This window comes from Solanum stenotomum, chromosome 8 (assembly GCF_019186545.1).
Source record: "Solanum stenotomum isolate F172 chromosome 8, ASM1918654v1, whole genome shotgun sequence".
NCBI lineage: Eukaryota > Viridiplantae > Streptophyta > Magnoliopsida > Solanales > Solanaceae > Solanum > Solanum stenotomum.
This window is the reverse complement of record NC_064289.1, coordinates 55,479,897-55,498,286: the sequence shown is the minus strand read 5'-3', so window position 1 is coordinate 55,498,286 and position 18,390 is coordinate 55,479,897. Positions and strand designations below refer to the sequence as shown.

The 18,390-nt window shown below is 32.8% G+C and overlaps 1 protein-coding gene and 2 pseudogenes across 3 annotated transcripts; 2 read left to right on the top strand and 1 right to left on the bottom strand.

Moving 5' to 3' along the window:
• Positions 1-116: 116 nt before the first annotated feature.
• LOC125873965 (uncharacterized) lies at positions 117-3,073 on the bottom strand (annotated as a pseudogene).
• Positions 3,074-3,975: 902 nt separating this feature from the next.
• Positions 3,976-8,427, top strand: LOC125874135 (26S proteasome regulatory subunit 6B homolog; annotated as a pseudogene). The gene is made up of 6 exons (XR_007447233.1): positions 3,976-4,515; positions 5,217-5,447; positions 7,248-7,406; positions 7,501-7,653; positions 7,849-7,932; positions 8,109-8,427. The product of XR_007447233.1 is annotated as a 26S proteasome regulatory subunit 6B homolog (transcript).
• A 2,638-nt stretch (positions 8,428-11,065) lies between these two features.
• On the top strand, positions 11,066-15,812 carry LOC125874167 (ubiquitin-conjugating enzyme E2-17 kDa). Of its 2 annotated transcripts, none has more exons than XM_049555006.1 (5): positions 11,066-11,227; positions 13,389-13,494; positions 14,338-14,465; positions 14,873-14,977; positions 15,430-15,812. In XM_049555006.1, the coding sequence occupies exons 2-5, from the start codon at positions 13,425-13,427 to the stop codon at positions 15,571-15,573; spliced, it is 447 nt and encodes a 148-aa protein (XP_049410963.1). In that variant the 5' UTR covers positions 11,066-11,227; positions 13,389-13,424; the 3' UTR covers positions 15,574-15,812. The 2 variants fall into 2 exon arrangements, with proteins under 2 accessions (XP_049410963.1, XP_049410964.1); XM_049555007.1 differs by having other exon boundaries at positions 11,088-11,227; positions 13,409-13,494.
• Positions 15,813-18,390: the final 2,578 nt, after the last annotated feature.

Below are 18,390 nucleotides of genomic sequence, written 5' to 3'. Positions count from 1 at the left end.
ACACTTTATAAGATCAAAATGATTACTTTGCATAATATAGTAGACAAAATAGTTCATAATAAAAAGTAGACAAAATAGTTCATAATAAAGCAAGATTAACTAAACAAAATACACAACTAATGTATTTCAATTGTTTCCCTATCATTCCGAACTATCTGAAACCTGTTATGCCTTGGGGGTGCCTCACTATCACTAATGGCTCCAGCATCATTCTTCCGTTGGTCATAGTTCCAAAGAAGTGCAGCGTATCTTGACCTTAAAAACATTACATCGAATTTACCGACCATATTTCCTTGTCCATAAGACAGCCACTCAGCATAAGCAAGCATATAAATACCGCAATCCCTACATACAATCAGAGAAGAGAAAATAACGATACAAATAGATAAATATATGAGAATACTAAATTCAAAATAATACACCAACTTACAAGCTGCCATGTTCCTGTTGAGGTATGTTTTCAATAAAGACTATATCAAAAGACTCGTTCTCTTCTTGACTCAGAGATATATCTACTCCTCTGTTCTTGTAATAATCAGTCATTGTCAATTTTAGAGGAATGAGTTGAGCCAACTTTTTTACCTCACACATTATCGCTGCATTGTGACCTGCTGCTCTGTAAGAATCATAAACGTTTATACGTTTATCATTAAGAGATACTACTGCCAATACCCAATGGAATTTGTCTTTAACATGTACATGAACAAAGATGTGATCCACCAGATGCCAAAGGATGTCAACATGCACTTTGTACCCTGTAATGTATTCACCTATAATATGCTCTTCATCAACGCAGCAAACATCACTATCCAAATCAGCATACTTCTCCCAAATCGATGAAATTTTGGATGTAAATACACAATCGACGGTTGTGTATTTATATCTGCTTGCAACTTCATACTTGGCTTTCTTTCGCAAATAATAGAAAATAACATTGATATGCTGAAAAAAAAATGATACAAAATTATTAACTAATAAAAATCATTATTAATGAAAAAAAGATATAATTCTTACTTACCGAGTCACTCAGCAACTGTCCTTTGAAGGACAACTTGTAAAACCAATTTTTATTGTTTATAAGATCAACACCAAAATTCATTGGCACTGGAATATCTTCTTTATTCTTCTTGTATCGATTTTGGTCATGCTGCCTAAAAAAATACAACAATCAGAATGAATACAATGTTAAACCCATACAAAACATATTCAACAAAGATGTATATTGAATTTGATAATGAATACCAAAATACCACATAACACTTAAAATTTGAATACATAATAGAACATACTATTCAAAAATTGTAAATAATAAAAAACTGAAACTATACACTAAGATTCAGAATACAATAACCAATCAACAACTCAGACTCTCGAAAGTTTACAAAATACAACATGAAAAATAGATTTAAAATACAGAATATGACAAATCACACCGATCAAACCAGCCAATTTCTTTATTTAATACAAAGGTGTAACTACACAAACAGATTCAAAATACAGAATATGACAAATCACACTAATCAGACCAGTCAATTTCTTTATTGATTACAAAGGTGTAACTACACAATCAGATTCAGAATACAAATAACCAACAACAACTCCGATACTGTTATGATTACGAAATACAACATAATTAACTGATTCAGCGTGAAAAAAAATCACGAAACTAAATAAAAATACAACGTATATAAATATCATAATACATAAATGTGCAAACATCAACTCATATAATGTAATTAATATCAAATAATATATATTGCTCAGAAATTATTATAAAAAATCCATAATAAAATTTAATCAAAATCAGAATCAAATGAACTTGAAATGGCTAAAATATATATAATATGCGTGTCTAATACTTACTTGTTCTCATGCTTTGCAAGTAGACCTTGTTGGACCCATGAACGATATGCATCCAACAAAGTTATATCATGATTGCCAGAAATAAGATCAAAGATGAAAGGGTGATTTAGTTAAAAAATGAAAGGCTGCATTGATGAACTACCTGAAATAAATATGAAATATTAATGAATAACATACAAAATACAAAAATTATATTGATTACAAGAAATCAATTTTATGAGACATTAGTAATAATTATAATATTAAATCAGCAGATGATCCGAATGTTGTTAGATATGGAGATGTATTGAAAGGGCCTGGACGTCTGATCCTATGCATAGGTAATGGTGTCTGATCATGACTGATTTTGGTTTGATCTTCCATGCTGGTCTGTTCTTGCATATTGGTCTTGCCCTCACTTGTGGTCTGGTATATCACATTGATGCTCTGATGAGGTATGATGGTTGTCTCCGATACAGATGTGCTTTTAATGTTACTGAGACTTGGCATCAGATGATCAGAACAGTTGCTGAGTGATTTAATATGTATCTTACTTGATTGGATACAAACTAATTGTTTAATAGTATTCTTAAGGATTTACTTTATAAAACCTTTGTAGAAATTTAATTCATGCCACCTGTTTATATAATGACAGTAAAAAACAATGTGATCTTCTTCATGTTGCTTTGCTTTTAGCTTTTGCTATTAACAAAGCTAACAAGAATATCCCCAAAATACATAAACAAAATAAAATTGGGAATACAAAATACATACAGACGTGCACATTGACCATAAACATTTACAAATCTAATCACTATCAATACACATACTAAATGTATTTTGAATACAAAAAAAAAAAAAGAAGATAAAACTGCATTCTAAAATAAAATTATTGAAAAAAATTGTTCTTTAACAACTTCAACTCAACATGCAAAAAAATGAACATGCAAAAATAATTAAATACCTCTTCGACAACTATTCGATCTTCGTCGTCTTTTTCAAGATCACCACAAACAGATGAAGATTCTACATTTCCGTTCTGAATTTGAGGAAGGTTTTGCAGACCGATTGGGTCCTCTAAATGTTCTGATCGTCTCTCTTCCCTTATTTTAGCAGCGGATCCTACATTATCCGCTATTTCTTGAGTAATAAATAGATTAAAGGATGGAAAATCGCTAGCAATTTGTTGATTAAGATGGATACCTCTAGTAAGCCTCTTAGATTCAGCCATTGGAGAATGAATCCTAACCGAAATTTCAACAACAAACAACAATTTTTAAAGATTTTTAAACAAAAACAAAATCAGAAAAGAAATCTAAAAATAGGATAAAAGATTAATACCTTAATCAAAGGGATTGTTGTTGATTTAATTTCTGAAAAAAACAACCAAAATTTAGGGAAGAGATATATGGGCAACTTGAATGTTGGAGGATAATATGAAAAAATAAAGATGAGAGAGAGAATTTTTTTTTAAAATAAGTGAGAGAATTAAGAATCTGAAAAGACAAATATGAGAGAGAGAAATATATATATTTTTTTAAATAAGAGAGAGAATTATGAATCTGAAAAGATAAATATGAGAGAGAATTTTTTTAAAAATAGGATAGATAATTAATTGAAAACATTTAATTGTCAATGGGATATAAAGTAGGAAGAAAATTAAGATGCATAAAGTTTTTTAAAATAATGACATTTTTGACATTATTACTAATATTTATAAAGTATGGATATTTTTACTAATTAAGTTATTTTTTTGGACTAGTTTACTAATTTTCCCATAATTAGGGTATTTGTGTTTGGAAATTCATTGAACAAATAGGTCACCTCTCATCTAGAAATATCATGATATTGTCATAAATTTTAAACTTTAAAAAGTAAAAATAAAAATACAATATTACAAGATTATTACATGAATTTCAAACTTTTGAAAAGTGAAATCTCGAATAAACTAAAGAGTTTTCAAATTGAAAAAAAAATTGGTAAGTTTTGGTCATTATTTAAACATGGATCCTTAAATATGGCTATTTGTGCATTTTCTTCAAAAATAGAGAATAGTAAATGACCCATACCCGAGTCCGAACACCCAAAAGCAAACTCACGAATTTGATATTCTCTTTTCTTGTTCCCTACTCCACTTTTATCCAACTCTCACCCCTCTTCCTCATTCTCTCTGTAATCAAACAACTCCAACAATGGCAACAGCGATGGTTCTCGACCCGAAACCCGCCGAGAAACCACCGGCAACACGGCCGGAAACCTCCATCACCGACGTTCCTTCCGACGGAGAAGATGACCTATACGCTCGCCTGAAATCACTTCAACGGCAACTCGAATTCATCGAGATCCAAGAGGATTACGTTAAGGACGAGCTCAAAAACCTCAGGCGAGAACATTTACGGGCACAGGAAGAAGTCAAAAGGATCCAATCGGTGCCGTTAGTAATTGGACAGTTCATGGAGATGATTGATCAGAATAACGCTATTGTAGGTTCAACTACGGGTTCTAATTACTATGTTAGGATACTTAGTACAATTAATCGAGAGCTTTTTAAGCCGTCGGCTTCTGTGGCCTTGAAATCGCCATTCAAATGCGCTTGTTGATGTTTTGCCACCTGAGGCTGATTCCAGTATTTCTCTGCTTAGCCAGTCGGAGAAGCCTGATGTTACTTACGATGTAAGTGTTATACTTCTGAGCTGCTCAGAGTAGGGTTTTTTTTGCTTAAATACATTGGTTAGGGTTTCTTATTATGTGGAGTCTTTTGTATTACTACTTGTTACAGTAATAATAGCAAATTAGAGGCTTTTTAAATTTCAACTTGAGGAAAATTATGAGTCTTTCTGAATCTCAGACTTATTTCAGCGTAGAATTCTCTTAATTTTGAATTTTGGTTATGTAGCACCGAACTTATTGATCTCGTACAATAGAAAGTCAATTTTCATTAGTGCAGTGACCAGCTATCTAATGAAAACGAAAACATGTTGGGTGTAAAAGAATCTTTGTAGTTATGGAGGAAGTCATAATCTCCTAACAGTGATAGGTACTATGGCTTTTCTAGAGTCCTATTAATTGACTTGCTGTAAAGCTGGTAATCTGGTCAAGTGGCTTATCAGGGTCCATTCTGTATACTTGAAATTAGTTGTTTTTTTTTGTTAAGGACTGAAAGGAAGTAATTCTCATGTATGCAAAAGCTTCAATAAACATTTCATTCTTGTAACCTTCAGAAGCTCTTTGGGAACCTTTCTTGCAACTAGTTACAAACTTACAATATTGCTAAAGAGATCATCTCCCAAGCTTTGTGAAGGGAGTTCTTAAGCCTTCAATAGTTTTTTGTTTTCTTTTCCTCCAAAAGTGGCCTTATTTATTTCTAATACCAGGATATTGGAGGTTGCGACATACAAAAGCAGGAAATTCGTGAAGCTGTCGAGTTACCTCTAACTCATCATGAGTTGTACAAGCAGATCGGTATAGATCCTCCCGGGGGTGTGTTGCTCTATGGTCCACCAGGCACTGGGAAAACTATGCTTGCAAAGGCTGTAGCACATCATACCACCGCAGCCTTCATAAGGGTGGTTGGCTCAGAATTTGTTCAGAAGTACTTGGGCGAGGTATGCTTGTGAACTCTTAATTTACGCATCAATATACTTTAGATCAAAGTAGCCGGATATCAGTCAGAGTTTTCTGTTTAAAGTGTTTGTATCTCATAAAAAGAGATATAGAATAGCATTTAATCTCTTTGCCTATATGGCTTTCCAATTTCATAGGTAGTAGTAACCTTGATTGGGATCGAGAATAAGGTTATTAACTAATATACTATCTCCTTTGAAGTTGAAGGACCCAACTGTGCTTTATGAAGATTCACTAGATGATCATCTAGCATAGGATACTGGTTTATTTATTTCTTGAAATTAACCATTACAAATTTAGAAACCACACATAAGAATTAAGATGATACTTTACCCAATTTCTGAATTTAAAAAGATCAATAACATCGCAAGAATTCTGTGTTCTGAGGGACATAGTCCTGCAAGTGTAGGGACACATGTACCCTTCACTTTTAATGAGTTGGCTTCAGCAAACCTATCCAATATGCAACCAAGTTAAGGACAAGTCAAAAGTAGATGTTTAGCAGACCTTCACTATTGACATGTTTGCTTTTACCATCCTAAGCTCAGCAAGTCCTTTATAATAAGTGGTCTAGCATGAAAGTCACAATATAGAGGTTTGCTTGGTGATGCATTTCTTAAATCTTACTGCTCTCCCTGATGAATAGGGACTGTATATAGTTAAGCACTTAAGGAGTTATGGTGGTATATAATCGATTTATGATGATATAGCTGCTTCAGAAGCATGTTCGAAAAAGTCAAGAGTTACAGGTTTCTTTTTAAATTTGTTCAATAGCTAGGCTGGCGGGTAGTTTTTGAAGCTATGGCAAACAGTTTTTAATGCAGTAATTTACTTATTCTTGAATCCAAAATATAGTCAAAGTTCTGATGGCTTGCAGGTAAAGAAGCTTTCTGGAAACAACTTAATTTCTTACTTTCAAATCAGATGCCTAACAGTCACAAGTAGTTTATAAATGTCTTGTAGTATTTGATAATGAGAGTATTTTGTATTTTATTTTATTTTTGTATTCTAGCAAAGTAGCTGACCCCTTTTCTCCCAAAGTAAAGTTTTCACAGAGTTCATAAAAATGCTTTCTTTATAAAAATGTACATTCTAAATTTCTTTTGACATTGTAACTCTGCTATAGTGTCTTTCATGTCAATAATCAATTCACCTTCCTTCTCCGATTTATGAACTAACTCGCATATCTAATGTAGTTCTGGAGTACTTCAAGTCAAGGCCTATCTCAATAGTGAATGGCTCAATACCTTTTCGTTTCTTTGATTACATTTTTCGTCAAAATACAAGACCTGTCAAGATCTTCTCACTATAAAGTAGTAACATAGAATGCCCTGGATATTCCTCCATAGGTTGATTAAAATATGTAGACTTCTACTTCCCTTTTCAAACAAAAAGGAAGGATAGAGGCACGGGCTTCCCCTGTCTCAATCATGTTGACTAGGAGAATATCTTGTATATGATCTTTCATGTAGAATTGGCTGGAGAGACAGATGTTGCTTTCTTCACAGCTAATATAGTAGGATAAGTTCAGTTATGTGGACGAGCAGTCTGGTTTCAATCATGTTCTCCCCCAAGTCTTTATGCAATTTCAGATCAATTATGTCACCCCAAGTCTTTATGCAACTTCAGATCAACTACTACTTTATTCCCTTTGAGATACATTTCTCTTCTGTCTGGAGCGTGACTATCATATCATACTGTGTCCATGAAGAGTGATGAGACATCATCTGATTCTATTTAGTCTAGATTTTATCTTCTGATTTATTCACTGATTTTTGCAGGGTCCACGAATGGTTCGTGATGTCTTCTGCCTAGTCAAAGAAAATGCTCCAGCAATCATTTTTATTGATGAGGTTGATGCAATTGCTACTGCTAGGTTTGATGCTCAGACTGGAGCTGATAGAGAGGTCCAGCGTATCCTCATGGAGCTACTAAACCAGGTAGGCTTCTATTCATGTTATAAAGCAGTTCCAGAATAACGCAAGACCCTGCATTGTTTGACGAGCCACATTTTCCTCAGTTTGTATTCTGTAGATGGATGGGTTTGACCAAACAGTGAATGTGAAAGTTATTATGGCAACCAATAGAGCCGACACACTGGACCCTGCACTTTTACGTCCTGGAAGGCTTGATCGTAAGATTGAATTTCCGTTGCCTGATAGACGTCAAAAAAGGCTCGTTTTTCAGGTGGGTTTTGGATAATCTTTATACTCATGATGTGTTCTTCTTTGTTCTCCTCTCCTAAAAAAGTAATGGAGGAAAATATTGTAGGAAGAAGTTCAGTTTGATGGATTCTTGAATGTCTTTCTGCTTCTCTGAGAGCCTTTCTGTGTTTTGTTTTATACAATGTAACAAAATTAACGCTGAATTGTTTTATGGCAGGTATGCACGGCTAAGATGAACTTAGGTGATGAGGTTGACTTGGAAGATTATGTTTCTCGCCCTGATAAAATCAGTGCTGCTGAGGTTCGTCTCTTATCTCTATATTTTTTTTTGTTGATAAAACTGTGGAAATCAGGGTTCTAGTTCCAATAATCGTTCTTTGTTTTGGCTGCAACTGTTTTTTCTTCACTTGTGCAACACTAATTATTATGCTGAGGCCTTACCTTATGTGAAATGAACATGAATTGACATATCTGCAGATTACGGCTATCTGTCAAGAAGCTGGTATGCATGCAGTGCGCAAGAATCGATATGTCATCCTTCCAAAGGACTTTGAAAAGGGTTACAGGACGAACGTGAAGAAGCCTGACACTGACTTTGAATTCTACAAGTGATTGTTGTTAAAGGCTAAGCAAATACTTATTATGACATCTACTATGTAAGCCCTGTATGGTTTCTTTTGTAGTTCTGAACTGTTGTTGAATATTTAGTGGCTGTTTCTAACTTTTCAGTAAGATGATTTGTTTCAGAAAGTGTTATATGGCTGAATTTATGTGCAACACTCAAATTCACAGTTTCACATGATTTCTCAAGCTTTAAGTTACTCTCATGGTGAGGGTGATGGTTCGACCACCCGACACCATTTGTTGATCCCTTTCCACTGCTGCATTTACTGTCGAATGTTCTATTGCTAGAGATCTCAATTGCAGCAGCTATATGCTTTCCCTTGGTTAAATACGACTCTTGAAGTCTTCCTTTCTTAAAGAAGAATACTACCTAAAGCAATTTGGAGTTAAAAAGTTTGTATATGGGAAGATCAACTTCCTTACCGTTTGTTCTATTAGTCTTCTGCTTTAGTGTTAAATCTGCCGAAGAAGGAGGGGTGATTGTGGGTGGGTTCTTTTTAAAATAATTTTATTTTCATTATACTCCTTCCGTCCACTTTTATTTGTCATGTTGTGTTTTTCGAAAGTTAACTTGACTAAATTTCAAAGTAAAATTAGATTGCATTTTTTTTTTTACCCTCCCTAGGAGCTCTCACCCCTTTTACTCCCTTGGTGACTCGAACTCGCAACCTTCGGGTTGGAAGTGAGGGGTGCTTACCATCCGAGCAAATTCCTCTCGTCAAATTAGATTGCATTAATTTGATATTTAAACAAAAAAAAATTAGATATTCAAAAACTATACGAAAAGTACTATAAATCATAATTTTTTGCATATCAATATGATGTAAAAGTACATGGTAAAAATGTTAATCAAAGTTTTTATAATTTGACTCTAAAAAGGGATACTAGTCCTATATATACTAGTAGGACTATTTTTAAATTTTTTATTTTTTTACGCGTTTTGATTTTTTTGGTTTCTTTCTTTTTGCCACGACATTCTTTTGGATGATATTAAATTCAAGTAAAATAAAATTAGGAGGATAAATAAACATCCATGTAATTAAAATGCTTTTGTTTGAGAAAATGATATAACATACTCTCTTATAATTTGAATAATATATCATGATGCTATAAATCTTTTTAATTTAACTATTATATTTTTTTGAACTAATTTTCCCTGGCAAAAAAATTATAAATTAAAATAACATTTATAATTTATAAATAATTGACTATAAAAATCTACCCAATGTCCATTTGGCGACTCTACCTTTCTCTCCATAATATAACTTGGAAATAGGGTCCTACAAGATTCCATTTTCCACCGAAAGAGAATAGGGTCTCTGCATTTTCATTTTTTTCTTCCTTGTGGTTGGAGAATAAAGATTCCATTTTGTCCCTTTTAAGGGAAAATAAATAATTAGTAAGAAAGTAGAAGAAAAATATCGAAGAGAGATGATTAGATAAGATATGATATAACTTTATAGCTTACTAAGAAATTATAAGCTCACAAAATCCATAACTGCATTTATAAACTTGAGCTAAGAAAAAAGAGAAAAGAAATTGTATTGATCATTATTTTGCGTGTAACATTTAAAATAAACCTCGTGCTCAATTTACAAATATCTTCTAATTGAATCCTAACAAACTATGTTAGCTCATCATCAATTAAGCACTAATCAGTCAACAACTAGATTTATTGTGAGACACAGTCAACTAATGAATCAAGTTTATTATGTGATGCACTTGCATTTGAACGCTTATCAAAGATATGATTTTAGATTAAAAAATTATGGGGGATAATAGTTAGAATAGAGGATTAATTAGGTAGTTGAAAATTATCTCACTTAATCAGACGTACTAGCGATCTTAGTTTTCAAAAATTTAAATTTACAAATTTTAGATTAAACATCATTTTTAGATATTAAGGACTAGTTCATTGTCTTCCATGATAATAAAAGACAATAATTGGTGAAACTTTTCCCACGTACGAATTTTTTTATTCATAGCTGATATTGATACTTTATAGCATAATATAGTTATGAGTTTAAAAATTGGATTAAACACATGATTAAATTAAGTAATGATACGTGAAAAAAAAGATATATCAGATTTAACTCAATATCAAACATCTTATTTGTAATGGTGATAAATCAAACAATTTACAACATTTTGAGTATACTATCACACTACTAAAAAATCCTCCTAACTTTAGAATCACATGAACATAAGTTAGGCCGCAATTAGATTGAATAATGACAAAGCTTAATTGCTTACACAAGATTTATATAAATAAAAGTTGGCTAAATTAGAAGACATAGTACATAAACATAACCCTTAACTTGGTTTCAACGAATAACTAAGTACTTCAACTTTGAGTGTGTACAAGTAGACACTTTAACTTGTATAAAATTAAACAAGTAGACACACGTGTCCTAAATGACATAATACATGTAGAAAAGCACCCATTACTTTGCATAAACACTAATATTTGTTTGTAATATCTAATAATTTATTCAAATGTATTAACTAAGCACCCACTTTATATAGCAATTCTCAAATTAAAAATATTTGAGCACCCATGAAGTAAAATTTCTGGATCCACCATTGTAGAACGCTATGTAGAACATGAAATTGTCACATAGAATAAATATATCTATTTGTTCAAGATCATAATTACCCGCTAACGCTAACGTTCCGAAAGGCCGAAACCCTATGGATAGGAAAAAAAACAATAGAGCAACGTATAAAAAGGTGGCGTTAGCGTTGATCATACGCTAAAATTATGACTTGTACAAGAGGATTCTAGAAACTGGACCCTACTGAATACTTCCTTTATAACACTCCAATTTCCCATTTTATACTTCTCTTCTTCCATTTCTTCCAAACTACTCTGCTATTGGCTCAAAAATATCCTTTTCCACCTCTGCAATCTCCGTCTCCTTCAATTTCAACTCAAGCAAATCCACCTCTCTAACCAGTTTCATCACTTTCAGGTACTTCAAAATTCACAGATCTAGTTTTTTTTTAGACAGTTTTGGATAGCTAATTCCATGATTTTGAGTGAGTTGATTCTGAGCTACTAAATTTATTACTGTATGTGCAATTTTTTAACTATTAGTTTTATATGTACAGTATTATGTGATGAGCTGTAGGAAGAATTTGTATATGGATATCAACTCGAATGTATGGTTTATTTGAGGAATGAAGCAGATCTAGTTTTTTTTTTGGTTATAAGCAATTATTTAGTTTTTGGATAACGTCTTAGTTGCTAATTCGGGATTTAGAGTCGGTGGATTAGGAGCTAGTTAAGTTAATTGTATGTGCAGTTTTTTTGTATTAATGTTTACATATACAAAATTGTGTGATGAGCTGAAGGAAGTAGTATATGTTTATCCACTCGAATTAGGCGGATCTAGCTTCTTTGAATTTTTTTGAATAGGTCTGGATAGCTAATTCCAGGATTTAGAGTGAGTTGATTCTGAGCTACTAAATTTTACTATATGTGCAATTTTTAGTAGTAGTTTTACATATACAGTATTGTGTTATGAGCTGAAGGCAGAATTTGTATATGGATGTCCACATGAATGTATGGTTTTATTTATGGAATGAAGCAGATCTAGGTTTTTTGGCTATTAGCAATTAATTAGTTTTAGCTGCAAATTCGGGATTTACAGTCGGTGGATTAAGAGCTAGTAAAGTTAATTGTATGTGCAATTTTTTAATACTAATTTTTACATATACAAAATTGTTTGATGAGCTGAAGGAAGTATTTGTATATATCTATCCACTTGAATTAGGCAGATCTAGCTTCTTCTTTTTTTTTGTTTTTTTGAATTTTTTAAACAGTTTTGGATATCTAATTCCAGGATTTAGAGTGAGTTGATTCTGAGCTACTAAGTTTTACTATATGTGCAATTTTTTAAACATTAGTTTTACATGTACAATTTTGTGTCATGAGCTGAAGGCAGAATTTGTATATGGATTTCCACTAGCATGTATGATTTTATTTAAGAAATTGAAGCAAATCTATGTTGTTTTTTGCTATTAACAATTGATTAGTTTTTGGATACGTCTTAGTGGCTAATTCGGGATGTAGAGTCAGTGGATTAAGAGCTAGTAAAGTTAATTGTTTGTGCAATTTTATAATATTAATATTTACATATACAAAATTGTGTTATGAGCTGAAGGAAGTATTGTATATATATCTATCCACTTGAATTAGGCAGATCTTGCTTCTTTATTTTTTTTTGTTCAATTTTTTAAACAGTTTTTGATAGCTAATTCCATGATTTAGTGAGTTGATTCTGAGCTACTAAATTTTACTATATGTGCAATTTTTTAATATTCTTTGTACAATTTTGTGTCACGACCTGAAGGCAGTATTTCTATATGTTCCACTCGAATGTATGATTTTATTTGATGAATGAAGCAGATCTATTCTTTTTTATAATTAACAATTAATTTGTTTTTGGGTATGTCTTAGCTCTGCTAATTTGGGATTTAGAGCTAGTAAAGTTAATTGTATGTGCAATTTTTTAATATTATTCTTTGCATATACAAAATTGTGTGAGACGAGCTGAAAGCAGTAGTTGTATATATTTTCCTACTGGAATGTATGATTTTATTCAAGGAATGAAGCAGATCTAATTTTTTTAGTTATTAGCAATTAATTAGTTTCTGGATAACGCCTTAGCTGCAAATTCGGGATTTAGAGTCAGTGGATTCAGAGTTAGTAAGCTAATTGTATGTGCAATTTTTTAATATTATATTTTACATATACAAAAATTGTGTGATGAGCTGAAGGAAGTATATCTATCCACTAGAATGTGTGGTTTTGTTCAGAAAATTAAACAGATCTATGATTTTTTATATGAACAATCAATTAGATCCTATGTTACTTTTAAGGTTTATAGTTGGTGAATTTTGAGTGAGGTTTATTATATTAAAAAGAATTGTATGTAATGTGTTTGTCTTTATGAATTTGTGATGAGCTGAAAGTAGTGGGTGTGATAGGTGTGATATTAATAGCTTAGATCTGCGCTTGATTTATGTGTTATTATTTTTATTTTGTTGTGGTTTACTTTTTCTTGGTTGTTGCTTTTGTGGAATTTGAAGATCTATGGTTTGTGGTAAAGGTTTTCATTTGAATATCAGGTCAGGGTTTGCAGTTGAAGGTACGGGGGCTAATTGATGGCGTCGAAGAGGATATTGAAGGAGCTCAAGGATCTGCAGAAGGATCCTCCCACATCATGCAGTGCTGGTAATTTAGCTGAACTATTTATTCCATTGTTCAATTTATTGGCTTTCTGGAGTTATGTTTTCTTAGCCAACGGAACTATAGGTCCCTACTCATGTATTGATGATAGTGTCCTTGTTTTAGGGTGTTTGGGTTGGACTCTACCATATAAAAAATGGATCTTCCATCTTCTCTTTGCAGATAATGGCTCGGAGTAACTTTTAGCAGATATGTCAAATATAGTAAATAATTATCTTAGTTGGTGGTGAAGCTATCTGCTCTTTGATTTAATAAGCAGTATGGCATGGTAAAGATGTCTGTGAAATAACATCATTTATGTTATTCGTTGTTCCATTTTGATTTGTGCATTCCAGTTGAATACACATCATTTTGCATTATTTGGTCACTCTAGTCTCTAGCAACTCTTTTTGTCGCGCTCTTTGCCATGAGAATACAAGATGTCATTGATGTCAATTAATATGTGAAGAATGGTACCTCAAGTTGTGTGTCATTCTTTCTTGTGCTTCACTTTTCCTTCATTCTCAGCTTGATTGACATTACAATTCATAACTGGCCTCCTAGGGGTTGTATTATTCTCTATGGATTGGATAGGCGTTAAAGATGATGTTGTTTTGATGCTTCCTCCAGTATGGATTTGTCTTGTTCTACTCCTCTTTCATCTGTGAATAACAAAAATTATTAAGATGGAAAGGAGGTCATGGTGGCTATGCTGTCATTGATTGCGACCTTTGTGGAATGTTATTATGTATAAGGGAATGCACTCCAGATGTTCACTTTTCTATTTTCGGTGACCACCTGGTAGAAACCTTTATGCTCATATTCACTAGCATATTTGGCTTCATACAGGTCCAGTGGCAGAGGATATGTTCCATTGGCAAGCAACAATCATGGGGCCTACAGATAGCCCTTATGCTGGAGGTGTATTTTTGGTTTCAATTCATTTCCCTCCAGATTATCCTTTTAAGCCTCCAAAGGTATACTTCAACTCCAGAATATCCCTGGTCTTCACTTATGTGTTCACTACTTTGTTTTTTCTATTGAGGAGGAGAGTGATCATTTTGCTTGCATTTGCTCATATGTTGGAGCCTTAGTAAAACCATCTCAACTATGAGTTTTTAAAAACATTTCTTGCAGAAGCAGTACAGCTTTTGTTTGTGTAGGTCTGACCTTCAGTTCTCGTTATTTACTTGTCTCTTTAATTTTATTAACAACTAAGGAGCTAGCATCAGTTTGCTGTTAGAACAAGTTAACCTGTATCTGGATATTAAGTGTGTTGTCTACTTGTCTTTTTTGAGCACTTTTATGAATTGTCTAAATGAAGTTCTCTTCATTGTAATAATCTGAGGTGGTGATTTTACAAATGATTTTTTTGCTGTTTCAGGTTGCCTTCAGAACTAAGGTTTTCCATCCCAACATCAATAGCAATGGAAGTATTTGTCTAGATATTCTCAAGGAGCAGTGGAGTCCAGCATTAACCATATCCAAGGTTTGGAGCTTAACCTTTCTTTTCATTGCCCCGATTTAACACTGTTTTTTGGGTCTTGAATTGCTCTTTACAAAAATCTAAAGTCCATATTGATACTTGTAAAGTTCTCAAGGATGATTCTGCTATTGAAAATTAAGTTAATCAGCATAGGTCTCCCTACTCTCGTATTTTTGATGCAGCTGACTTATTTTCTAGACAAGTGAAGTTTTGAAATGTTCCATTTCAAGTGAAGTGAGGTTAACTGTCTTTTTTCTTGCAACTGCAACTTTTAATTACTCCTTCCAAAGCTTTCCCTTTTGTTCTTGACCCTTCCTTTTGTGCAAAGAGTTCTCCCTTCAGAAATATTCAAATCTTAAAAAAGTTTTTCTACCGCTTAAATTTTGTGCAACGTATCTCTTTTTCCCCTTTTGAGTTACCTTTGGGTGAAGGTGTAACCAACAATATGCTTGCAGGTCCTGCTGTCCATCTGCTCTCTGTTGACAGACCCAAACCCAGATGATCCTCTTGTACCTGAAATTGCTCACATGTACAAGACTGACAGGGCCAAATACGAAACCACTGCTCGTAGCTGGACTCAGAAATACGCAATGGGATGATGCACAAAATTGTCTCCAGGCATGTCTGGGACTTTTGTAACAGCAATGTCTTATTGTGCTTGGGGTGAACGAATAAATTCCGTGAAAGAACTTGGTTACTTCTTAATCTCCCTTCATGTGGGTTGTCAAGGGAACGGTGTTTTCAATTTGTGAATATCTATTTGATGACTAGTAAGGGAGAAACTGCAATGTACGTAATTCTACTTTGTTTGCCAGTTTGACATGCGCCTTTCCCCTAATTTGTCTGACAAATATGGTGAGATCTTTGAATTTTAGGATTGATTCACAATCATAAACCTGAAGTCTCATCTGGTACCGTTGTTGAAAATGGAAATGGAGATAACAAGCAATTTTATTATTATGAGAATATGTTACGAGTGTTATATACCTTTTGGTCATGCGCCATTGTATTGAGGGTCTACTGAAATCAACTTTTCTATTGCACAAAGATAGGGATAAGGTATAGGGGCAAGATGTGCTTAGATCCTCTCCTCTCCTCTTGTTTGATAATATTGCGAGTGTCTGCCTGTCTTGAAGTGCAGCTAAAAACGTTTACTCAAGTTAACTGGTGAATAGCTTGAAAAATTTTGCTTTATGCCTAGTACAATGAAGTTGAGATTGTGCGAGACACGAAATTCTTTATTGGTAGGACATTTAACGGTTTTTGTTCATTAGGGGTTTTAGTAGAGTAAAACTAGCACACAATGTTTGGTGATTTGTTCATTTGATCAAAGCCTTAGTGACTAAGGCTAGTGTTTGTGGAAGGTTTCTAAGAAGTATGTTATGGGAGTAAACATATGATCTTTCGACTCTATTTTATTATATCAAAGATCATTTAGTTATTTTTTGTCTTTTTTTAAAAAAAATATTTAAGAAGTTGCTCAACAAATGTAATTCTGAACCTTGGGATAATTGTTTTTTTTTTAATTTTTTTTTTTTTCGGATGTGCCCGTAGCCCCGTAGGGACTTGGATGATTAGTTGACCCAGGTTATTTTTGTGCAAGTCATAAAATCATAGTTGCCTTGAGGCATATTCCAATGATATACTCAATGCAAGTATTTTCTTCTTTCTCATAAACTTTAATCACCTAATAAAATGATATTTAAGGATTATAGGTTGACAAATATTCGAAAATTCTTTTGTAGGAAGAAAAAAAGAAGAGAGAAATATTATTAGATTACTATGCATACAAAAGAAAAGGTGACTGACTCCTTCACACATGAGAAATCAGTCTAAACTGTCTCCAAAGGAAACAAATAAAGTACATAATTTTGATGTCTATAATACATAATACTTGTTGCTTCTTTTATTCTATTTGATTGCTATATATGTGTAATATAAAGAGAGGATAAGTTGATGCTGATTTGAACCCTAGTGGGGGTAAAAACTTGTTCCACTGAAACCTGCAATGTGCATGAAGGAATTAGTAGTAATATCAAGTACAAAAACAAATTTAATATATTTTATTAGAATAAAAATTATAAAAAGAGATGTTTAAAAATCTTCATGTGTAATTTATGAATGGATACATACACTACCCTATATATATTATCAGCGTATAAAAATTAATCTGTTAAACAAAAAAAAAGAAAGAAAGACCTTGTGAGGTGTTGCAACCAATATCGATGGTATCGTAGATATGTTTAATAGTGGCCTTGTTCGCGAACCAAAAATGGCGTTTGACATGATGAATGCAATCGAGTACTCCTTTAGTATAATCTCCACAGCCTCCTTTTACACAAAATTGTTTGCCTTCTTCATTTGTTACATTTAGCCATCCAGACATTGTGAGTGTATGATTTTTTGAACAAATTGGAGATGTCTGCATACAATATGAAAAAAAAATTAGTATAAAATAGCAAGTTAAATTAAAATGTAGACCCAAACTCATTGCAAGTCTAATTATGATAATAAGTCGATATTATTTTAATAAAATTCTTCGTACATCACTGAATCTAAAGGAGTGTTGTAACGGAGTTGAAGCTAACAACTTACATTTAGCAAGCAGAAATAGGCACTTCTCCACTGTTCAAATGGTGCCAAATTCACATTTCCTGTGGGGTGTTTCCTATCTAATGAATGAAATAAGACATGTTAAAACTTATAGTAATATTTTCTCATGCATAATACATAACCTGCTCTTTAATTTGGTTTTAGCCGAAATCTATATCCTTCAATTTTGGGTGTGCACTAGGAAACACTTAAATTTATATAAAGATCAACAAGTAGACACACACATCCTGTGTGATGTTTTACAAATCAGTTCGAGTGTATCTCACACCAACTTAAGATGTGTGTGTCTACTTGTTAAACTTTATATAAATTTAAGTGTCTACTTGTACATACTCAAAGTTGAAGGACAAAAAATGATAGCTAAGGTCAAATTAAAAGACACGTTTATGTATTTGTCTTTCTTAAATACAAAATGAATAAGCAAGAAAGAGATCTTGAAAATTTATGTATACTTTCAGCACTAACACCAGACATCACTAAGAAAATGCCCAAAAATAAGCTTAGTGTCCCAATTCTTCTTCCATAATTCTGAGAATTTTCCATAGTATTTTAAGAGAAAAAAAAACAAATTCTAAATCTCAAGATAATGAAAAAGTTCTAATTACAAGAATGTGTTAGTTTCTTAATCTGTAATTAGATTTTTATATCTAGAAAGGAAGAAGCATTGGAGAGGGGATTTTTCTTCTTAGTAAAATAGGTAATATGCTGAGAATATAAAGTGAATTGAGAAAACCAAGAACAAGATGTAGGAAAATTAAGTTTTTGTTGTTTTATGTTGGAGAAAAAAAGACAAAAATCTTCAT

Excerpts from the sequence above, each read along its gene's own strand:
- LOC125874167 (XM_049555006.1), top strand. The coding sequence starts at position 13,425 with ATGGCGTCGAAGAGGATATTGAAGGAGCTCAAGGATCTGCAGAAGGAT. Across the intron at positions 14,466-14,872 it reads ATCCTTTTAAGCCTCCAAAG|GTTGCCTTCAGAACTAAGGT; the intron begins GTATACTTCAAC and ends TTGCTGTTTCAG. Across the intron at positions 14,978-15,429 it reads CAGCATTAACCATATCCAAG|GTCCTGCTGTCCATCTGCTC; the intron begins GTTTGGAGCTTA and ends ATATGCTTGCAG.